Source organism: Spermophilus citellus (genome assembly GCF_964194105.1).
Source record: "Spermophilus citellus genome assembly, chromosome: 1".
NCBI lineage: Eukaryota > Metazoa > Chordata > Mammalia > Rodentia > Sciuridae > Spermophilus > Spermophilus citellus.
In genome coordinates this window covers 173,047,239-173,072,275 of record NC_138182.1, presented here as the reverse complement: position 1 = coordinate 173,072,275, position 25,037 = coordinate 173,047,239, and the positions used below count along the sequence as shown (strand labels likewise).

Below are 25,037 nucleotides of genomic sequence, written 5' to 3'. Positions count from 1 at the left end.
AGAACCGGGAGACAACAAGGACTGGGAGGAAATTCTAGGTGAATGGCAAGAGAGATCAGAATTAGCCAAGTTTCTTTTAGCGTGGCCCACAATCCTAGAGATGATTCTAACTACAAACATGGTCAACGAGGCCCTATTTTATCCCGTTTTAAATGTGGCTGTTGGGTTCTATGGGACAGAGAAGAAAAATTAAAAGAGAAAAAAAAAAAGATTGTCAGAGAACCAAATACACAGTGACAGATTAAACTGAACCACACAGTATTCCTGCCATTCAGTAATGAGTTTCTTTTTTTTTTTTTTTTTTTTTTTGAGGGAAGACAAGAGAGAGTTCAAAGACAAGGAGTTCCTTAAAAGGCTGTGCCTTGCTAATGGGTGACCAAGAAATTTACAAACAGAAGGTGTTATTAAGTACTCTAAATAAACTATTCAGCTCTCTCTCAACTGGCCACGGAGGTAGATGCAGCCTCTGAGTTGCTGCTGGGAGCTAATGGACCAAGCGCTGCAGGAGACATCATGTCTTCCTGACATGGCACTGTTTCATGGAATGTGATCCAATTTTATTGAGCACCATTGGTGAAACACCAAAAGGCTAGCTGAAGTTCAACTCACTTTCCAGGCACTCAAAGAGCAGTGAAATTGTGTGATACTCCTTTCCCTTTTGATGAATCTATCTGGAGAGAGGAAAGGTAATTCCTGTTGATAAAATTAGCTGCTTTCTGGTCTAATCACAACCCCCTCGGTGGCTCCTCCTCTCAATGTTTCCTTGTCTGACCTATTTTCACCCATTTTTGCAGAAATGCTCCTGCCATACTCTGGACTGTGGAAAGGGGGCCTCTTGGGCTTCACCTGTATAAGAAAGGAAGATGAAGGTGCCTAAATTGGAGCTATTGACCGTGAGCGCAGCACCATGTTTGTTCACATATTCATCCATTGCAAAGAAAGAACAAAAGAAAAATTACTTGAAGCCTAATACCTTATACTCAGCCTCAGACCGAAGAACTTTATTTCCATTTTCTTTTTTAAGCTAAAATGTTATTGAAAACAAAATTTTCTCAACTAGCTGCTTCGGAACAATGTAGTATTATGAAGCTCCAAACATTTTAAATGTTTTTTGAAATCCTGACAGGACAAATTCAGTCCCCCACTTTCTCCTCTGAATTTTGAAACTGAAACCATTTTCTTCCTGTCCCAGGCTTTCCTGCATCAGGACCAGGCTGTTGGATGGAAGGAGCCGCATGAAAGTGCACGAGAATGAGAATACGGAGACGGCTGCACTGGCGCTGCAGATGGTGCTGCCTTAGCGAGGGTCTCGCTTCTGCTTCCAGGGTCCCTGCTGGGGCAGCCAGCATCGGGCCAGGCCAAACCAAAACAGCAGGAAGAATGGCTGCACAATGGGTCTTGAACATGCTATTGGAATAAAGGTGCAACGAGAACCAAGTCCCTGTGCATTCTTAGTCACAACCGTGGGCAGAAGAACCCCTTCGATTCCTCCCTTTGGTATTAAATAACAATTTAAAAAAAGCTTTTTAGAAACAAAGCAAATACATGGTGGGACTGGAAATGTTAGCCATCCCAGGTTAGTTGTCCACTGAAATCAGTCTCATCCCTAGTCATAAATAAATAATCTCTTTCCTGGTCTGACTTCCACGCCAGGATCAATATCTCTTAACATCTTACTTATTTTATTACTGCTTTTGGTTTTCTGGGACTGATTGAAAGTTGCTCAGAGGAAATCTTTGGTTTTGCTTAAGTGTCCGTGACATTTAATCATGACTTTCCTTGCAGTTTAATTCCAACCAGTCAATCAGTTAATCCACTTCGATTGATTCTGGGCTCTCCGTTATTGGCTTGCACTCATTGGGCATCCGCTGGTGTCGGCTCAGCTGGGTGGCCTGCGTGAAGCTCCTCTCACACCTCTCGCACCTGGTGGAGGCAAGAGAGAAAATTGAGACCAGGGAGCGGGGCCTGCAGGGTGATGGGCTTCCTCTCATCCTGCCTAATCGGAACAGACACTCCAAAGTGGCTTCAGATTTTACCGGCTCAAGAGGTTTAATTGGTGGCTCCTTCCAAGGCCTGGATGCCTGGGATGGGACAAAGCCCGTCTGATGCAGAACAGAGGGATCTGTCAATAGGCAGGGGGAAGGTGATTTCTCCAGAGAGCCCTGTCCTGCTGCAGCTCTGATCACTGTCAGTTCAAATAGATAAAGAACAAAAAGAGATTTTTAGGAGTGAGCCATCAAAGCAGCAGCTTGTCTGCAGTTTTCTGCTCTGTAACCCCAAAGAGAAATTGATGACAAATAGAATTTCACCTGCTGCTAATTTAAAACCCAGAATTCTACTCCCCTCAGCACAACAGCCAAAGAACGATCATCTCAGAATTTGGAAACTAGTGGAAGCAATACATTAGTTTGCCGTTGACTAACAGGTACCGGGTGAGGAGGCTGCTTTTTTTTTTTTTTCCAAAAGCTAGTTTTAGTGTTATAGCCTAACCCAAATTTAGAATTAGGACACTATACAAAATGAGGGTTTATGGTGGTGGTGGGAAGACTTAGAAAAAATGGGAATCAAGGGTTATTTGAGTGATTTAAATGATTCAACCCCTCTGAAAATACAGTAAAAAATAGTGTACATGTGGGCCACAATTAGAGGCCCGTATGTCCAAGAAGAGTAAACTGGCTTCATACTTCAACAATATCTCCTCTCCTTAACTTATAAAAAAAGAAAGAGATTGTAATTTGGAGACCCTGGGTGCATTTCCATCTCCCATACAAGCCTCACTTACTAGTTCAATGGCTACTTGATCTATAGAAAATAATACACACACACACACACACACACACACACACACGCAACCTGATGGAGGCTCCAGTGTTTCTATGGCTACTGTTCCTGGCTGATTGTGACGATGTGTACACACACCCTTTGCAACTGAAATGTGGCAGCAAGCTGGGCACAGCAACTTCCCCATCACCACCTTAAACATCTGGGCTGCCCAGAGCACTGGCACAGCCCCTGCCAGGGCCTAGCAGCCACCTCAGTCATCCCACTAATGTCCTCTCCTCAAACCTCTGAAGGAAAAAATATTCAAGAGGAGCTGCAGATAGTTATATATCACAATCTCCAGTTCTTAGGTCTCTATGCTATTGGAGCTGTGGCAAAAGCCTTCACGAGGAAGTCCCTCTGCCCTATCACAGATCAGGAAGCCACATGTCTCATCATGTGGGCTGCATTCCCCCTTTCCTCTTTACTAGTAAATCATAGAAAGTGCCCTGCCACAAAAATAATCTCCTATAGAAATAGGCCATGCCCATCCGGTGTGGAGTTCTGGCATGTCTGTAAATGTTGGGAGGCTGGGGCTTCAGCATTTACTTGGATTTTCTAGACTCGTGTGCCAGCTGAGTGTGTCAGGGTGAAGAAGTTGTGTTTCTTTGATTGTCTTTCGGGGAATATTTTTAGCAGCCTGTTCCACTGTTAAAAACTGCACCGTGATCTTGACAAATGTATAATGTCAGCTTTAATGTATCAGACCTATCAGCTCAATGAAAATAACTCAGAAGTATTGATCACCTAATGATTTTGGGTGTATTCATTAACGTCTGCGGGCAGCTCATCCCCTCTCCAGAGCTCCTGGAGTGCTGATGACATGTTAGCAACCACTGATTGTTTATTAGAAAACTGATTAGTTACTAGATTAGTGTGTCAAAATATACTACCTTTCAACTACCTGACAAACTTTCAAATTATTATATTCCTTTTTTTTTTTATTTTGAAGCTCTAGGATCAATTTCAAAGAGAGCAAAAGAGTTTGAACAATTGTGAGGAATGACACTTTACCTGGGCTATGCTTCTGCCCCCCTAATGTTGTGTATGAAAATATGAAGACTTCACAAATGGGAAGCTTAGTGCTTCAAATAAGGCAAAAGTGTATGTGACATTTAAATGCTTACAACAGTGGAGACATTAAGGACAGAGTTATGCTTTTCTCAAATGTTTGTCTGAATGTCTCACAGAGACTTACATGCATGGAGCAATTTGTTGGAATAGGAAATCTTTTTTGATCTGTAGTGTGCTTGCAAAGATGATTCCTAAAAGATCATCTCTAGTACAATCTTCCTACCAAGTATGAGAGAAAATACATGCAGATGTGTTGAAACTACCTGAATTTGGATCCTTTTCTCAGTGGTTTCCTCTTCTTAAGGAAAGTGGGCTACTAGAAATAATACCTATGTGGATTGAGAACTATAATATAATTTTTATATTTGAGGAATTAAAGACAGCTAGATATAAAAATACCTTGCTTCTGGGAAGTCAGAGCCAGATTATAGGTGAGTTGGCATTTATTACCCCTGAATTACAATCTCATGCAAGGGATGGGGTTCCGGCATTTGTAAACCTGGACTTCATGGAATGTAGCAGGATAAGGAAAAAAGACAGACAGACACAGAGGATAAGCCCGGAGGAGAGAAATGCTCTTGCACACAGGGTCTTCCTTATTGTGCCTTCACTTGGCATGGGTGCTGATTTTGCAGCCTTGAAGGAACACACAAGTGGAAAGTCTTGCAAGTATTTCAGCAAAAAGAAAGTACCCAACTTCCTGCTGGCATGGGAGTCTTAGACCTGATTTCCTTTTCAATTTGAGATTCTCCTTCACTCAATTGTGCTGGTTGATTGGATTATATGTACTGGGAGCTTAACAGATGATATAAAGTTCTGTTACACAGAAAACATGCAAGATTTCTGTGCATCTGCAATACATCACAAAATACTTCTTGAATTGGACCAAACTGCACATATGTGTGGTGTGCTCAATGCATATTTACTGATTTGCTTGGATTTCGTCTAGATCTTGTTCAACTGTTAGGCATCCTTTGGAATTTCCTTTGATTTTTCTTTGTACTCAGCCAAACTGCTTTATTTGAGGCAAAATATAGTGGAGATTATTTCCACTTGCTTCTAACAAGGATGAAGAACCCTTCTGTGGACAGTCCTAGGCTGCTTGTGCAGCTTTCCAGGCTCAGAAGCCAGGCAGGCATCAGGCAGCTCAATTGGGTCCTCCCAGGCAAAGCAGAGTGGAGCTGACCAGCCCACCTGAAATCTTGAGACTCTGTGTTTAGGAAGAAAGGATCCTCACTATAAAGAAGATTTTCAGACTGCCAACTTACCTCCCTCCCTTTCTTCTTTCCTGCAATAAAGTGCTTGGCTATTGCTGTTAAATGAAATGATGTCTTCTTTTTGCTCCTCGTTCTCCACAAGTTCCAGTCTCACAGAACAAACTGAAAGCCAAAACCTTCAATATGATCTTTGATTTTTTTTCATTTTCCTATGTGCTCTTATATGTCAGAATTCTAAGTCTACAGCCTAGGTTAGATGTCAGTAGTCCTGTGATCTACCTCGAACTCAGGAGATAGATTCTTTCAATGGGATTTCAACTATGCAGGTTGTAAGAAGCCTGGAATGAATTCTGACCTCTTAATGCCAAATCTTCTCCAGCCTTCTTTGGATGCCAGTGATCTTGAATTGTTTCCAAAACTCACTGCTCAGATTTTAGAACTTGGAAATGGCTTTCTTCTGATGTGGAAGGCTCAGACTTGGCAAAGGCCCCTGAGTCCAGGGTGGGTGGTACAATTTGGGGACTGAGCCATTTGGGTCATCTAGTTGGAAGCTGCTCCGGGCATAGGATTTAGGGTTGTGTATCTTTACAAGATTCTTCTTTTCTTCAACATTGTTTAAGCCAATACCCATTAGCTGAAGTAGTAAAATTAACCATCCTGACGAAACCCTTTTTATTGACTAGTATGCAACAAAAGTTTTTTTGAATGTTTGTTTTATAAGCTTATAAAAGGATATCTTCATAATATTTACAAATGTCCACGGGTTGGATATCCATGGGCTGTAGTTGGAAGATTCCCAAAACTCCCTTGGGATAGTTCAATTCTGAAAGACCTGGTTGTATACACTAAAGGATTTAGCTTTCCATTTCCTAGAAGATGTTTAAACCTTGCACTTTCCAAATAAGCATACACTCAGCTCTTATATGGAAATATATATTTGATAAAGTAAAATCCCCCCCCAAAAAAAATTATAGCCTGTGGCTATCTTGATAAGAGTGGGAACAGAAGGAACTATAATATGTATATTGAATGGTATCCAACAACCCTGATTGTTTCCTTGTTTTTTTTTTCTTTTTTCCAGATGAAATTAGCACAAACAATACTGTTGGAAAGAGGAAAAGATGTAATTGCTAAATCCTTTCAAATATTAATTCAATGAATGAAAATTAAGTTAAGATGGCAACTCTATTGGAAACATGACAAAAACAGGATGTTAAAGAAAAAAAATTGAGTGGAGTCAACAAGGTTACACATAAGTAACACCTTAACATTAATAGAAATCTATTTCCCATTTTGACCCTGGAACCTCTTCAATTAATTACTAAAATCTATTTACACAGCAACAAGATAAAAATCAATCTGATTCCTGGCTCTGTGTCTCTCTGACTGCCTGTCTAATATGAGGTACCAGAAAGATTCTTGGATCTCCTGCACCTCTGTTTTTGAAAAGCTCTCTTGCTCAAAGGCACAAGAAATGTGTCCTTGTCACTTTCCACCTCCAGGAGGGTACTGAATCCAGAATCTGTGAAGCCCCTGTGCATCAGGGTGATGGCAGAGTCCACCAGGCAGGACACAAACATCAGTGAGAAGGAACTCCGGCACCTGGGGTGAGCCTTTGGTGCCTCAGGGTGATTAGAGAAGGGTTGCCATACTTCAAGCCCAAGTCTAGGCCCCATCCTGCCCTTAGTCCATGAGCAAGCTAGGCCTATGTACACAGACAAAAATTATCAAGATTATTATTATTTTATTATTAATATCAATTAAATCAATTAAAAAATAGTTAAGAATGACAAATTGAGGTGACTTAATTCTTGGGGAGGTGACCAAAGGTGACAGGCTCTTCTGAGATCCTTCTTTCACTGGAAGACCACTGAGGCAGGGAGGACCCAGACCTGCAGTACTTGCTACTCTAAGCTCTGCCTATCAGTGTGAGCACAACAACATGTCCAAACAGCAGATTCAGCAGGAAAATCATGGGTTACAGGACTCTAGGAGATGTGGTTGAGAATGCGCAAAGGGGCTGTCTCCTATGGACTGGATTGTTTCCACTCTTACTTGAGCTTGTCCTACAGAAGGCAAATAAGGCTGCACATCTATGCACTTTTAATTTTCTTTCTCAAAAGGGGAAGCCAGAATGGCAAATGAATAGAGAGAGATGTAAGAGGGTTGAAGGAAAACAGTTCATTGAAGAGACAGTTAAAATTGCTTTGAGACCACCAACCAGCTATGTGTGCAGGTTCATTCTCCCAAGCCTTTCTACATGCTATTTGAGCTAACAGAAATACCTCTCTTCCCTTTATGTCTGATAAGCTCCTACTCATCCTTAAAAATACATCTGAAGCATCGTCTCCCTATAGCATTAGCTATTCCATTTCTTTGCTACTTTCAAACATTATACATACATGTTTTATCGCTGCACATTTCACCCTGTGTTTGTTGATTAATTGGGCTTCCTCTTAGAGCACGAGGTCTTCAAAGTTAGGGTGGGAGGGAGCTGAGACTCATTTACCTTTGTATCTCTTGTCCCTAGCTGGACACCCAGTACAAAAGTAGGTACTCAATAAATATTTGTTGAATGAATAAATATACATATTTGAATGAGTGAATGAATAAATGAATGAATGGATGAATGAAGGAATAGGTCCTATAGCATGATTCAGATGCCCACTGTTTTGATGACTGGGTTATATTTTGAACACATCATCTTATTTAATTGCCCTGACTTTGCCAAAGCCCTTAGAATTTTGTTTTACCTCTTTTGATGTTCCCTCAAAAACTCTTTGAATCTTCAAAAAAGTCAACATGCCCTATGCTTGGTCTGCTTTTATTGTTTAGTTTTTCACCGACATGATATTTTTGAGCTTTAAGTCACAGTTTTTGGCTACTATAATAGAATCAAATTCCTTAACACATGACAAAGAGGAGGAAACGGTTCATCAGAATCCTGAAGTGTTCATGTTCTCCAAGAGAGAATTACTCAGATATCCTAAATATAGGGCCACCCTTACGGTTATAGGGCTTACTGATGGCCATGAGGGCTATGTGGCTCCTGGATAAAGTTTAGACACACAGATCCTCAGAAACTGGAAATATTCAAATTACTTATTCAAACCTCCTTATTTTACTGATGAGAAGACATACACAGAAAGATCACCTTAAATATAAGGTAACAAAAATTGAGCCAGAACCAATATGGAGGCTTCTCGACTTTGTTTTCCAAAGGCCAGCCACTGTCCAAGGAGATTTTATGCAGTCTGGACATTGACCTTCCAAATAGCCTTCTTCTTGCTGAGCTGGGCAGTGCTGTGCCAACGCATCTGCCAGCTCTCAGGAAAGGCTGAAAGGAGGAGGACCAAGCCATTACTTACTTGAAGGGTTTTTCTCCAGTGTGGGTTCGGATATGGTTGTTGAGGGTGGTGGCTCCGGCAAAGGCACGGCCACAGTAGCCACACTTGAAAGGCCGGTCACTGGAGTGAGTGACCACGTGGTTCCTCAGTTCAGAAGGCTGGGAAAAGGACTGGGAGCAGTGGCCACATTGATAGGGTCTGAAACAAATAAAGACACTGCCTGGTCATTATTTTCCATGTTGGTCAGCAGGAATCAGCATTATGAAACAAGGACCCAAAGCTTTTTGGTGGTATTTCATACTTTTTTTAAGACAGAACACAGAGTTTTGGCCTCTGGGTCCTCACTACTTCACTTGTTGCCACAGGAACAAAATTCACAGAGCTGTTGAGACACATGAATTCCCAAATGAATATTTCCTTCCAGTATTAATCATACCATTTCAAAATCCTCTACTTTCTTGTCTTTATCTCCCTGCAGGCAAATATTAGTGTATCTTTGTAAGCCTTAAAAACACAGGCTTCATTAAACCAAACGTTACAAGAGAAAAATCTGTAATGTCTCTCATGCTTCCCTGGCATTCTTAACTTTTCCAAATGCTTTTAAATCAAATCAATTATCTAGTTTCATCTTTACAATAACCCTCTGGGAGAGGGAACGTGGCTGTTATTATCTCCATCAATTCAGAAAACTGAAAATAAACTATCCTCGCAGGACATAAGCAGTTGATGCCAAGATCATTCTAGGGTTTGGATCTTATTCTAAGTGCCAAGTAAACATGTGGGCAAGTGGGCAAGTTGCACACGCATTTTAATAAATACTAACCTATCTTGGAATCTAGGTATAGTACAAGTGCTGGTATCGAACAGGTGAACACAGATGTGCAGCATCCAGATGCGTCTCTTTGTAAAAGAAATCCTGACTTCGACCTCCTAGCCCCCTTCCAAATATTTATCCATTGAGTCTTTTTCTTGAACCTTGGCTCCCTAGTTTAATCTGGTCACAAGGAATGATTTATAGCAGCAGAGAAATGACAGGATGTCACTATGCTTGCAGAAAGATGACTGTGATGCAAAAGCAAATGGAAGGAAGTTGTGACAAATACCTGATAATTAGCAAGATTATCAGAGCACATTCTTTCCAGCTCATGAGAAGTAAATCAATTTTTGGTTTTCATAAAATAGATTAAAATTCTGTCTTCTCCACAGAAGTTCTTCTGCTTACTTAAGCAGAATCTGGTGAGTGATATAAAACCTGAGGAGTTTTCCCTGTTGGAAGCTATTTCATATCATTCCTTGACAGGTCTCTAATTTGTTTATCAAAATTTTTGTTCAGAAAATTAATTTGTCATGAGGGATAGTAACAGCTCACTAAGCCCTGGTTTGTGGCGCAGACATTTCTGGCTACATTTAGAAAGCCAATAGCAAAAGCAGACTTAATTGCTCTACCTTTAGCAAATGCATAAACCCCAATGATCAGAAACCAAAATGAAGGACTAGGAGACAATGGTGACCGAGCATGTACAACAGTTCAATTAAGTGCAAAATAAAGTGTACCCTCTCATTTGTCAAGTGAAGTGCTTAATTGTGGCTACTTGCCTCACTGAACACAAATACTATTATTTTACCCGGCTTCAGCACACTGAACACTGATTGTAGAATTTTTTAGCTTGATTAATAGTCCAGGATTGGTCAATAACTCAATACTATACAATTTTAATTACTTACATTTAGAAATCTATCTAACAGCTCTCAAACAAGTTTCAAAGAAATATATAAGAGTCCTTGGTAAGGAGTTTATCAATCTTGACAAATTACACATGCATTTTATTACAATTATAAAATGATGCTTTGAAAGCCATTAAAATTATATGCAGATAAAAATGTCCTGTCAAATCTGCTCTTGGTAGTAGATGCTAACCTTAAAAGAATTCCTCAAAAAATAATTCTCTCAGGGATAAATTCTTTTAAATGCTACTGAAGATTATAAAGAAAATAATATATTAATATATGCTATGTCTACTGACAATTGATTTTTTCTAATAGTGAAGGAACCATTAACATTTATTAGCCTCTGGTTATCTATTTTTAATAGCTATCACTATAAACAATAAGCCACTAAATAAAACCAATTAATCTTTTCTTTTTTTTTCTAACTCTGCTGTCAAAAGTTGGGATGATTTATTTCCCACAGTCAGAAGTCAATCCATCCTTTTTATGTTAATAGTCACAGTGGCAAAGATTTACACACAGAAGAGAAGAAATGACCACAGAGAGGCCTAGTTGAATTCTTATATCAAGATAATACCAATGAAAAGGGAAAGGGTTCTAAAACATCACCTTTACCCAGCACCAGCCTGAAAGGCATTTGCTAGGGAACCAGTGGCCTTTATAGCACCATTTTTTAAAATCTTGAAGAAATGTAGCTTGACTGAAAAGAAGAGCCTAGAAAAAGAGTGATAGCAGAGGTGAGTGTATTTCAATCTCTAACCCCAACCAATGTGGGACTTGAACAAGTCACTCAGCTTCTCTGACCTGTTTTCTCATCCATCTGGAAAGGGGAGTGGACTGAGCTGGATGCTCTCACATCCCATCATGCTTTGCTCTTGCTTCTGGGTAACTGACCAACAAGCCTGGCCTGTGCATTGGTCCAACACTGCCTTACACAGGCATCACCAGACACAACTTCACCAACACAATCTCCATCTTGCATAGCAGGTACCAGTCAGCTCGCTGGATGGATGTGGAGCTTTCCATGTCTTTGTGTGTGTGTGTGCACATGCTCACTAGAATATGGTAAAGTTTAATGTACTGGCAAAAAGTTGAGAATTTCAAGCAACAAGAAAGCCTAGTACCAACATGTAGGACCAAACTTATTGTAATTAATTTCAACAAGCAAAGCTATAATCCTTCATTTTTAGGAACCTTGAATAAGACTTTAGATCATTTGGTCACATTCACCTCTGCAGAGCCTGATTTCATGTAGAATTTAGAACTTAAGTATCTCCCTTGCTACTATAACAGAATGTCTCTTTCAGTCTAGAAATTTATAGAAAGTTAGCCTTCAGAAAATACAGAAGTTGCACATTTGGTAGACAATATTCACTTCAACTTTCTTTTCCTGTATTTCCAGCATTTCTTTTTAAATGAATAAAATAAAACGATCTACAAGAAAATGTGGAATGTATTCACAATGGAGTTTTATTCAGCCATAAAGAAGAATGAAATTATGGTATTTGCTGATAAATGGATGGAAACAGAGAACACCATGCTAAGTGAAATAAGCCAGACTCAGAAATTCAAGAGTTGAATGTTTTCTCTCATATTTGGAAACTAGAGCAAAATAAGGAAAAGAATGCAGTGGGAGGGGATATCATAAAGATACAGGGAACATAAATGGAGTAGAAGAAGGAGAGCAAGAGGGAGGGAGAGAGGGAGAAAGGAAGAGAAAGAAAAATGGAATAAAGTTAATGAAATCATATTATATGCATATATAAATACAACACAGGAAATTTCACCTTTATGTATATGTTGAAAATTTCAACTGAAAATGAGTGAGTGAAAGGAAGATCAATAGATTAGAGGAAGGAGAAGAGGAGGAGAGAGGAGGGGCTGAGGGGATCCAGGATTGAAATCATATTCCATACATGTATGATATACTCAAAATGAACCCAACTATTATGCATAACTATAATGCTCTAATGAAAAATAAAATGATCAAAAAGTGATTTTAAATTTATTATGTGTCTAGGGTTTAATCTAAGGGCATAGGAATACATTCAAGACAGAACTAAGCTTTTAAAAGCTTAGAAAACATCACCACATGGGAATCTCAGATTTTTTGGGACACTGGCCACAGGAGTTAAGACTATATGTACATATTTAAGTTAGTACACCCCATTTTCACACTTTCCAACTTAAAAAAGGAGAGTCTTTGACACAGAATTAGTTGCTATTACTTAGCTTTTTATTCTGGTGACCATCATTTCCAATGATTTTTGAAGGCTGGTAAAAAGATAAGGCTGATTTGGATATAATCAATCTTAACTCCAAAGTTCTGTCTCCCTTTGATGTATCCTCCCAGAAGATGCACACAGGACTGACATCCATGGATGCTATGTTAAAATTATATGCATTTTTTTTTAAAAAATTGTAGTTGTAGATGGATAGGATGGGTTTATTTTGTTTCATTTTTATGTGGTGCTAAGGATTGAACCCAGTGCCTCACACATGCTAAGCAAGAGCTCTGCCACTGAGCTACAGCCCCAGCCCTAGCTTTACTCTTTTCAGCATCTCACATCATTTTATTTAGGAACCTCCTTTCTAAAGCACCTCATTCTGCCAATTCATCATGCATATACAGCATTTCACTGTTCTCAAAGCAAACACAAAGGGATAAAATTTTACAACCACAAGTATCTTGTGGCTTTGCTGCAACTTGAGACCTCTAGCCATATTGTCCAATGATAAAGAGTTCTAGGTCTAAGTTATTCCAGAACAGAAGCCATTAGCCACATGAAGTACTCAAGCACTTGAAATGTGGCAAGTACACCTGAATAAATGAAGTATTATTTTATTTATTTTGTATTAACTTAAATAGCCCCCAGTGGCTGGTTCCGACACATAAATATCAAGCTTCAAGAAAAAACTAGAAAGTGTTCCATACTCAATGAAAAAAAAAAAAAAAGAAAGAAAGAAAGAAGAAGACTGAATAGCAAAGTGTAGTTGGATTTAGTAAGCATATATCAATGCTAGTAAATTTTTAAGCAGAAAGAAAGCAGCGAGATGATTTTGCACATCCCCTGGCATTCTCTGTCACTGGCAGCTTCTCTGCCAAAGATTACGCCAGTAAAATGTGCAATTCATTTGCTTTGAGTCTGTAATTGGTTTAGTGTACACATAGGAAAAGGATGAAACATTTAACAAAATTAAGTGTGGTTTGGTTTAAAATTATTAATCCTTCTTTGATTTTTCTTTTATGGAATGAAAGCCTCCAGGACAAAAGTTATTCAGTTGGAGCTACATTCTCTCCTTGCTCCAAGTCAGCCAGCTGAAGTGCAAATCTCCCAAGACTTCAAAGGGACCCTGCTTAAGTCACTGCTGGCTGGGGGAAATAGGAAGAGAACTTAGCTTTCTATAAGGAGAAGATTCAGAAAAGTGACAGAGTGCAGAACCAAAGGGTTTGCTGAACACTAAAAACCAGGAAAAAGATAACCTTCACACTTGGGTGGGGGAGGGGCAGAAAGAAACAGAGGAAGACAAGAGCATTGATACATTCCAAGAAACTATTATGGTGATGGATTGTCTCCAGGCTCCTCCCACCAAACAGCACCTTTTAAAGCCATGTCCCCTCTGGCACCATCACATCCAATTACAAACAGTGATATTTAAACACAAATGTGAGCAGCTGATGGAGTACCCAGGGGGCTGAAGGCAGACTTTCCCCACGTGGCATAAACAATCAAAAGGGAGAGAGAAAATGAGAAAAGATGCAAAATAAAGAAGCAGTATAAAGACACTTTTCTGTGACAAATACACGAGAACATATTCATCAGAAAATAATCCACTGTGAATGAAGGTTTTGCTTACCCCTTTCTGAAGACCCCCAACTCCCCAACGCCCCAATGGGACTGTTGAGAGTTTCTGCAGCAGAAAAACAGAAGAGAAGAGGGGTTTCTAACTCCTGATTCAAGCAAAAGTGAATCAAGCTGCCCTGGCTACACAATCAACTTACGCAAAAACTCAAATGTTTATGAAGTCTTTAAAATAAAATCTTGGTTGATCTAGATTCCAACAGCTCCTACCCTTTGAATTCGTCCAGAGGAAAATAAAAGTAGCCTGAGAAAAAGAAGAGATATTTTTTGTTTTTTTCTTTTTTATTGTTGTTACTAACGGGGGAAAAATCAAGAAATAGCAATTCCATGGCTCTGAGACCCCCACAGATGTTTTTATCTTTAAGGGTGATTCCTACGTTACCAAGTCACCCACAGGTTCTTTCTGCATTCAATGTGAATAACTCAGTGGTAGAAAATGGCAATGCTGACATTGCTGGGTACCCACAGATCTCTTTCCTTTCAATCAAGGTACAGATGGTACCTGACATGAAAAAGCTTATGAATATAGACACACCAAATATCTTTGATGAAGGTTCAACTGTCTGAGGTTTTGTGGCCAAATATTCAATCTCTTGAGTGAAAAAAAAATCTTTTGTACTTCAGATTCAGGGGCCCGTTTCAAACTTGGACCATTTTGAAACTCTAACCTGTTTACCTTCTGATTTTTCTTCTGTGTCTCCCTTTCTTTCCTCTGGTTCTAACAAGATTTTCCAATCAAAGTAAAAAGCATTCAGTTTTTCAAACATAAGGGGAATGATTTCTGATTGTTTAACTTTTTCACTGGGCAGCTGGCACTCCATCCATAGATGTGGATCCAGCATACATGGATTCAACCAACTGCAAGCGGAAAACATTCAGGGGAAAAAAAATGTGCCTGTACTAAACATGTATACTTTTTTCTTGTCATTATTTCTAAACAATACAAAATAACAATTATTTACATGACATTTACATTGTATGAAGCGTTATAACAATCTAGAGATTATTTAAAGTGTAGATCAGGTTGTGCATAGATTGTATGCAAATTCTGTAGCATTTTACATGAAGAACTTGAGCATACACAGATTTGGGTGTCTGCCATGGGGTGAGGGACTCCTGAAACCAATCCCCCAGACACTGAAGGACAACTGCAAATGGATGAATGGGCACAAACTTCCAAAGACTAAAGCTTAGTTAAATTTCAGAGTCAACCAACAAAGAATATATATGTATTCAGCAACTGGAAGCTTCCATGCATATAACAGATAAGTTTCCAAATTTAGCAACTATGATGAACAAATCTGATGTTCCATTGTGGTTCTGTGCATTTCTCCTATTTAGCAATTTACTGATGTGGTTAAGAATTATGGAGAGTATTTCTCACTTCCAAATTTTCTGGTACCAAGACAGCATCCTGGGTCTGGAATAGAAAATGGCTATTCCAGTCCTATAATCTAAAAGGAAATCTGCAGTTAAAATGAAATTATTAGATCAAAGTTCTGGGATATCTCCCTCTACTTCTTCTTATTTCCTATGATCAACTCAGATGTGATGAACTCAGATTCTGTTTATCTTCCCATTGTTTTCAAGAAACATAGTACTGATGTTTAGAGTTATTATATTCTTAATTTTAACTTATTCATGAATGATGTCAACCACCTCTCAAGTCTTCACCAACAAGGGAAGGGAGAAGTGGGAACCCATTGCTTGAGTAACTTAATTCCATGTCATTATCCTCAATGACAACATCCATTACTCCCCCAAATCTGGAAGGCTGGTCACTGCAAACCTGGGTATCTGAGTCGAGTAAACCCATTACAATCTATCACAGGATGGGAGTCTCACACCATCTAAGTTTTCCCCAATAACTCTAAATTAGCTAAGAATCAGCACTTACCCAACAATCTCTCATGCAGGTATATCTTGTTTCATCTTGTATATATAAGTTAAATTTTTAGGTATTTTCTGATAGCTTTTATGTATATGTTATAAATTATGACCCATTATTTTACCTGACAAGCTTCACGAAGATTTAAATCATAATACATGCATGATTTTCTAAATATAACTGGGTCAGACAAAACAGTCCATTTCAGTATATTTCTGCTAACCTTAAAACAGTTTTATTGCTTTTATATTTGCCACAAAATCATACCAGTTCCAATGTCCAGAAACTTTCAATTATTGTTTCATTTTACCTAGTATACTCAGTTACTGAGACTACACCAAACCTTTGCAAATAACAGATCCATACATTTGAACTCAATTTGAAAAGCTAGTTTATGAGAAGATTTTAATGCATCTTTTGTATTTTAATTAAAATCACGAAAGTGCTTTGCAAAACTTAGAATAGATGTATCTTGAAGCTATTTGCAAGAAAGGTAAACTTAAAAACATAATTCTTTCTGAATGAGGAAATGATTTTCAAACTTTTGTATCACCTCTAGAGCCAAAAGCACTAAGATATACAAGTCTGTTGAAACCTTTACTAAGACTGTTGTCTTCATAGCCCTAATTACATGTTTCAGCATTAATTAGTTACAGCAAGGCTAATGTCAAGAAAGTGGTTTCTAGGATGGCACAAAAAATGTATACACCTGTAAATGTGCATATGTATCCTGAAACTATTATTTTAGAATATATCTGTCCCCTCCACCACACCTTCATCTTTGCCCATGCTTGTATTTTTCCAGGAACACTGTTGCATCCTGCAGAGCTGGGAGTGAAGAACTAAGCATATGTTATTAGGCAAAGAGAGTTAAGTGGATTGCTTAATTAAAGTTAATCAGTGTCAAAGTTAAGAAAATAATTCAGAAATCCTGCTCCAAGACTCCTAGTTCCAAAAATTATTTTCTTCTTTTATATTCAAAGAGCATTTTCAATACCATACTTAGATATTTTGGTTTTAATCAAGTTTTCATATGACATGAAGGAGAGATAAAACACGAGCAATCCTTTCTTATTGAATTAATTTGATTTTTGTCTTTTGCACTCCCAGCTATCAAGACTGTCGAATAAACCAGTTTTGATTCATAAATAATAGTTCCATTATATCTACTGTGCCACTCGTCAGAGTACCTGAAATTTTAATTCACTTGTTCAGCTAAATTTCATCCTCAGTTCATGGCCATAAAATTCTTTATTGACAAACTTTCAAACCAACTTTGACTCTGAGGTATCTAGTCAACATTTTTCTTCTGTGTGGATATTAGTTTATTGAATAAGTGGCATCTGTTTTCCTCCACATCACTAGCAGAGCAGGTATTTCCTTTTGACATCTTTGCAGGATTTATGGGTTTGCATGCTCCGAAGAAAAATAGTACTAAGCAAAAAATTCCAATTCATTACCTCTTAGTACTTAATTAAGTTCATACCCACAGCACACTGGAGGTGAACTCTGAAACGACTGTGACAGCCGCAGAGCAGTCAGCTATATTATCTTTGGAAGACAGAGAGGATTCTAATTATCCTGACCTCATTTTTCCACCTATGATATTCATAAATGTTCCTTGTATTTTGCTCCCTTTTAAACTTGGACAGAACTGTTTGGATAGTAAGTGCAGATTTCTCTCTGCAGCCACCAACCTGTCTGTTCAACCCATATAAACCAGAGAGGCAAGCAGTGGCTTAACATTACTCTCCAGCCTTCCTGAATGCAGGCACCTTTTAGCACAGGGTTTCCCCCCAAGGTGTGGCGGGAGGCGGTGACTGGTATCTGGCAGCAAGGCAAGCAGCGGGTCTCACTAAGCAAACACAGCATGAGCAGTGGGAGTCAGGGTTACCTGTCTGGGTTCTGCGTGCACACGTGCATCTGTAGGAGGATCCGCTGCGTGAAAGTCTTAAAGCACTGCCCGCATTTCCAGAGATGCCAGTCACTGAACTCCGAGTGGAGCTGGCTCGTGGAAGTCGGGCTGGCGAGGACCCGCTGGTTTTTCACGTTGATTTGGTTAAATCCTGATTCAATGGGCCCAGACTTATCCAGGAGGGAGAAGTTCCTGCTGCACGGAGTCTGTGGGAATACCACGGAGCGCTGCTGGGTGGCGGGGGAGAGTTTGCTGCTCTTGTTGAAGGGCTGCAGGGTGTCTTGTCGGCACATGGCTTCCATTACAGTTGAAGGGACGTTTACTGGGAGAACAGCAATAGTTTTAGAAGATCAGTTTTACTAGCCCTTAAAATAAACACAATAACACATACTTGAAAAAGTTGTATAAATGGACATTTTAGAATTTAAATGTTAAAATTGGCATTTTAAAATTTAATTTAGAATTTTGTGGGTTTCCCCCCCCAAAAAAAATCAACATAGTAACAGACAATTGAGGGGGGAAACATTATAATCACAAATTAATAGCTCATCTATTGCCTGTTTGTTGAGCAACTACCATAAGTTCAGAATAGTTCTTAACACAGTCTTTGCTTTCAGAGTTCACTTATGACTTGAGACAGCTAAGACTCCATTAGGAGGCTCCACCTGCACCCTGTTTCCTGGCAGTTAACTGGGAGGCACAGCAAAGAAGAGGAACTGAGCACAGGGCTGCCTGGAGGGAGTGCCTTGAGCTGTACTGAGAGGGTGGATTTGGCTGGAGTAGGTGAAGTATGTCAGCCCAGAACAGGTATTCAGGAAAAGCTGGTTGAAGAGATAAAGCAAAGAAGATGAAAGATACTTGAAGACAGGAGAGGTCTAGCATGCTGATGGACTAGCGATAGAGACAGGCTGACCTAACAGACACAGATTTCTGGACACTGTGGGAATAAGTGTTGGGGGGGGGGGCAAGAAACAGGGAGGGGTGAACAGAACCCAAAAGGCCTTGGAAGTCCAAATAAATAATTAAAGAAATATAAACTTTAGGCAGAAGAAATAGACATAGGTTGCTTCTGGGCAGATGAATAACGAGAAAAAAAAAAAAAAACAACTCTGTTCAAGGAGGGCCTGAGAGAGGCAATGATTGACAGGCGAATACAGAGAATGGGAGGCAACAGAGGTGCTTGGGCTTTGGAATCAGAAAACCCACGGTCAAATGATGACTCTGCCTTCTATTAGCCTGGTGATCTCAGGCAAGTTATTCAAGGACCCTGTGCCCCAATTTGCCCTTCTTTAAAATGAGAACTGTGGTAGTAATAATCCTAAAAATAATAGCAGCATAGCTTAGTGGTTAAGATGGCCTAGATTTTAACTCTGCTATTTACCAGCCAGTGACTGTAAGTATGGAACATCAAAATCCACAATTTAGTCCTTGGTAGAATGTAAAATGGCCACTTTAAAGACCAAACGAGACAGTGCATAAATGGCATTTAAAGAGCTTGACCTATGGTTGACACTCAATAGCTATGGAGCTCCAGGAGCTCTGGTTCCTCATCTTTCAGCCTCTCCTTATGAGGATTAAGTGTGATAATGAGAGCACACATAACAGAGCCTGACAGCTATAGTAGCCATTCTCCTTATAATAGAAGAAGAGGCTAGAATGAAGGGAATGGGTAGGGTAGTGGCAGTGGAAATGGAGGAAGAACTAGAAATAAGAAATATTTTTGATGAGGGGATCTAATATACTTTAAATGTATTATTCTTTTCTAAAAATTGTAATATTTATCAAGTATTCACTGATCAATCCATAGGTCCCAAGGTGATTAGAACCTACACAACAGATTATTATTTTTTAAAAGTAACTACCATCTCAAATAATGTACTTTTTGTCACTTCAGGGTTAAGAGATTAAAGGTTATAGGGTGGTCAAAAGAATAGAATTAGAGACCAAAAATTTTTTTAAGGATGATTGGCAAAAAGGTTGGTGATGTCAAGTCATAAAACCATGTAAAACTTCGTCCATTGGCCACTGGCTCAGGTTCTCATGGAAGAAAACATCAACAGAGAGTTCTCATTCTGCCCAACCCAGACAATGGCTGAGCTTCCTAAATCATGAAGACTCAACATCTTCAACCATAAAAAGAGAACAGTGGAGGACTGTGACCACTGGGAGGCTCTGTGCTTGATGGGGCAGGCAGATGCAGAATGTGGGGACAGAGAGGGGTGGGTGTGCTGCCTCAGGATTCTTTATCTCAGAGCATTCTGCAGAATCATGTGTGCTCAATGAATCCAAAAGAAGGAACAGCCCTTGTCTACAAGGTTCTCAGCTCAGCCCATCTTGTCTTAGGAAGGAAAATAAAGAAGAGACTTGCACACTTGGAAACATCTGGAGTAGGTAGAACCTGCAGTTCTTGACCCTGGATACTGCTCATTAGACTCACACGGGAGTATTTTAAAAACTTAAATCAGTCTCTCAATAGAGCCTAAGCATCTACATTTTTAAAAGTTCCCCAGATGATTCTCAAATGAAATCAGAGAATCACTGTTCTAATCCTGTCCTTTCTCATTACAAATGACAAAAACTGAATCTCAAGAATGTCTGTTAATTTGCTCAGAATCACACACTCAGGGATACATGAAGGCTGGAAGTTTTTAGCTTCCTGACTTCCAGGGAATTTTGTTTCTGACAACACATCTGTATCATCTGCTTATTAGCTGTGTTCAAGAATACAAAGAATGTTTTACAGGTAGTAAAGTGTGTGTGTGTGTGTGTGTGTGTGTGTGTGTGTGTGTGTGTATCAAACATATCAAGTCATATGTAATATGAACATAAAAGTTATATGTACAGCTAAATATTCCTATATATGTATTTTTGTGTATATGCCTATATTTTAAATATAAATATTTATCATTTGGCCCTCTGAGGCAAAAAATTTATTATCAATATGGAATTGTGGACATTTCTTGGACTTTTAAGAATCTTTATTGCACACAGATTGTTACTTTTAAAATAGGCGCTGAAAGATAAGGAGGAATGTTTTGCCATGTTTGGGCCTGTTTTTAATAAAAATAAATAAATAAAAACAGCAGCATTGTCAGAGATCAGGGTGGAACCCATATTGTTTAGCCCTTTCATAAGTGATCTGGAAGGGGCAAAGCACAGGGAAACCCACAAATCTTCAGGCGACACTAAGTTTTTGCAGGCCAGGAAATTTCTGACTAGCAGGAAGGAATGCACAGGGGAAGACAGCAGAATAAAGATGTCATCAACATGCCAGAGAGCAGGCAAAACTGGCTAGAAGCTTCACTGTTGGAAAGAGGAATATATTGCCTTTGGGGAAAGTAATTCAAAGAGTAAAAAGTATAGATGATAGATTCTGGCTACCCACTTATGCTTCTAGAAAGTAACCTAATCTGTTAATTTTTTTAAATTGCTAAGATCACATAATATTTATACAGAAACAAAAGAGGTTGTGGGCCAATGATTTTTATAAATTTAATGAACAGTGTCAAATGGTAATAAAGAAAGATTTATGTATTTAAAAGTTTGTGTAATAATTGGGGTTTATGGGATCTGAGTTAATGATATACAGTAAATAGCATTTAGACAATAAGAAATGAGGATGGTTGGAGTAAAATTATTCTCCATTTTATCATTTTCTTTTCTAGAACACCCCATAACAAGTATAAAATGCCTTCCAGCGATAGGCAGCAATACTTGCACCCTGTGTTCCTCTTTGAGCATGGCACTTTACTTATGAATAAATTCAGTCCTACCAAATATATAATTTTTTTAGAAGTAATAATAAGAATGAATAATTTTTAGAAAAACAGCCATATTTGATCCCTAAGCTGTCCTATAGAGTTTCTGCACACTTCCACAAGATGCTGTAAGTCTAAAATGATTTTTGTTTTGCTTAAAAAAATAAAAGAAAGCAAAACTTTTCAGAAGATACAGATCATCCTTCCTAAATATCACCTCTCTGGTAGTGACAAATCCAAAGTATTAACCAGATTCAGAAAATTATCAAAAAGGGAACAGGAATCAACCAGAAAACTCCCAAACTCAAGAAAGACGATATGGACAAAGGCCAGAGATGGTAACAAACATGAAAAGATGAAGAGGCCTGTGCATGAAGTGATACTGAGCTAGTAAATCTCTTCACCCTATAAAGACAAAGATGAAGAAAGAGAATACAAATCCTTGAAGGATACAGCCAAGGAAAAGCATGAACTCATCAAATATGGACAGCAAAGACATTGGGAGAGCATTGAGCATCTATTACATGCCTCACATGGTCGTAGGTGTGGAGGATGGGGGCAGGAGGGTTCTCAGTCCCTGCCCTCCTGGCACTGAAACACTAGTGGGAGAGACAGATATTAAACAGACAAACTCAATTTCATCAAATCTAAAATTCCATTAATTACACCATTAGAACTGTAAGTCACCATTCATTGGCAAGATACCTGCCAGTTTCAGAAAGATGAAAACATGAAACACGTGAATTTTAGAGTTGACAAAATACAGTTACCACAAGTGTGAAAAGTGCTCTAAGAAAGAAAGGAGTGCCAGGAAATCATATATGAGAGAAGGCTAAACTTAGGGTATGAGGGAATCTGAGTCCTGACAGGTGCCCAGGTGTCAGGGAGATGGGAGGAGGGGAAGCAATACAAGAGAAAGAACACTAGCAGATTTGCCACAGAGCCATGCTGAGGGGGAGGGAGCCCAGGGCCCTGAAGGAACTGAAAGAAGAACAATGTGGCCAGAGAGGGAAGAGGAGATGGGGCTGCAGCTGGGGCTGGAGATGAAGCCAGCCCGATCTCCCGTGTCTGTGGAAGTTGAACAGAGAATGGAAACAAGACATGGGGTGGTCGGAGGCAGCTCACAAAACAGGAGGAATAACATCTATAGCCAACTGAATACAGCGGGCATGCTAAAGATCTTTGGATTCTAATTTATATAACACTACGTTTTTGGAGACTCCATGGAGGCCCAAAGGATACCATATTAAAGAACTGAGTATTCAGCATAAGAGTCATAGCAAGCTGGAAACTAGTTTTGAGCTAAGGATGTGAAAACATCAGATTTATGCTTTCTATGCTGATAAATGAAAAAGTAAGCTTCAGAACAATGTATACAGCATGTTACTGTTTGTATATAAAAGTGTGTGTGTGAGGGGGTGAGAACCAGAGAAAAGAAAGGGAAAATATGCTTAGATGTCTGAATGGACAAAAATTATCTCTGAAAAAAAAAAAAGAGCTAAGAACCTGTCAAGGCCACCGATTGTCTCTTGCAAGAAGACTTGCATGTCCATGGTACATTCTGGACTTTGATCTACAGGATTGAACAACCCTGGTAGAAAAACAAATGGATAAACTGAAACAAAATAAGCTAATCAATGAAACTTCACTCTGGCTGCTGTGATACTAAAGAGGTCCAGGCCAGAGCAGACAGTGATGCAGATCAGGGTGGCGGCAGTAGAGATAGAGAAGAAAAGCATGAAGAATACACAATCATTGGGATTTGGTGATAGAAGACCAAGCAATAGTGAGGTGTCCAGGTTTCTAGAAAAAGCAACTGGATGAATGGGACAGTTGAACTGGGGGAGAGGCAGTCAGTAGAAGTGAATACCATGGTTTCTGTTGTACTATGTTTAGTTTGAGACATGAAACATGGAAGTGGAGATGTTAAGGAGATGGCTGGATAGGACGCTGTAGCTCAGTATAGAGGTCTGGATTGAAAATGCAAATCTGGGAGTACCTGTGTTAAGTCGGCTTCCCTGCAAAATAGACTCTGGAATGGAAATCTGGAGCTGAGTGCAGGAGGTTCCCTGGGGAGAGTGCTCTCAGCATCAACACCTGTTGGGGAATGAGGTGAGTGGGATTGGGCCAGGGAGGATTTTAACAACTCTGGAGCTGGGACTGTCCTTCAAAGCTGTCCTGCTTTGAGGAAATAGAACCAGTCTTTTATATCTCACACTGACCAATGTTGACTGGCTTGGGCAGGGTGTACAAAGATGGTGGTTTTCTTATGCTGACGTTAATTCCTGAAGACAAGTTCATATGAGAAAGGTCACCTTCCTACACACCATGAACTGGGGGAGTGAGTGTACCTCACTCCTGCAATGAGGCTGGGAGAGAAGCAGTGCCATTGCATCCTACAGCACCCCACAGTCAGATCTCTCATGACAGTGGCTTTCCCAGAAGGTAGATTGCTGCCTTCTGTTGGAGTCCCACGCAGATACAGAGGCATTCCATTTCTCCATTGTTTTTTCTAGAAACTTCAAGGTTTCTCTAGCTCTAGACCAACTTTTATATTGGTTTCTTGGTCCGGGGGTTCCATATCTGGCAGATAGTGTAAAGTCAAGCCCCGTGCCATTCTACAGCTAACTACAGCTAGTTTTCAGAGTTTGTTTTCACCCATGGATGACAGTTGCCTGACCCTTAGGCTTAAGGGCAGCATTTTTCTAGTCCCTATTGAGGGACAGAAGAAGAACCTTCCCATTCCTGGACTTATATAAGGAACCCAATCCCAGCCTCCCTCTGTACACAGGCTTGGAACTCTGGCTCTTCCCATTCATCCTCAGCCTAACCCCCCCAGCTCAGGCTCAGTGCTGTGGCCACCTAATGCAGAAACTGTATGGTGTCTTATATTAAAGTTGTCTACTTAATGCACCTTCTATCCTTCTCAACTCAGGACAGGCCTTAGTTTTTGCACACCATCACGATGCTTCCCTTGGGCCCTTGCCTAGGAACATTCCTATTGGACAGTCCTGTTGGATTGAACTAAAGGTCAGGATGAGTACTGCTTGAGTGGGGCCTTCTTTACTCTGGGCCTGGTTTCCTGTTGTTGGTGGGATGGTGGGGATGAGAGGCACTGTGCAGAGGTGCCCCTTTTTATTTTCTCTTCTTTCAAATCAAAAGAAACAGGCAGGCCTCCCTGAGGCAGGGTCTAACCCAGCGCAACTCCCCCGTTGCCATTGAGTTTCACATTCTGCAACCTCAGCTTCATATGCCGAGACAGAAAAAGCAGCAGGAAGACTTGTTTAACATTTATTCCCAGGATTTTTTTTAATTTCCTCTGAAATGAATATGAATGCACCATGGTCTTTACACTCTGCAGGAGCTAATCCCCCACTGGAAGCTTTGGGGGAACTTTGTTCCTTCTTGCGGATGCGATCTGTCGGCA

General features: G+C 39.7%; 1 protein-coding gene across 1 annotated transcript in view; it reads right to left on the bottom strand.

The window, feature by feature from the left end:
• Positions 1-1,084: 1,084 nt before the first annotated feature.
• The window catches only part of PRDM6 (PR/SET domain 6), a 101,419-nt gene continuing 77,466 nt past the window's right edge, over positions 1,085-25,037 (bottom strand). Inside the window, exons 6-8 of the mRNA XM_081307414.1 lie at positions 17,832-18,174; positions 8,480-8,656; positions 1,085-1,923 (exon numbers count right to left, since the gene is read on the bottom strand). Of these exons, the coding sequence (XP_081163540.1) occupies positions 1,809-1,923; positions 8,480-8,656; positions 17,832-18,174 (635 nt within the window). The 3' untranslated portion in view covers positions 1,085-1,808. The remainder of the gene's footprint in view (positions 1,924-8,479; positions 8,657-17,831; positions 18,175-25,037) is intronic.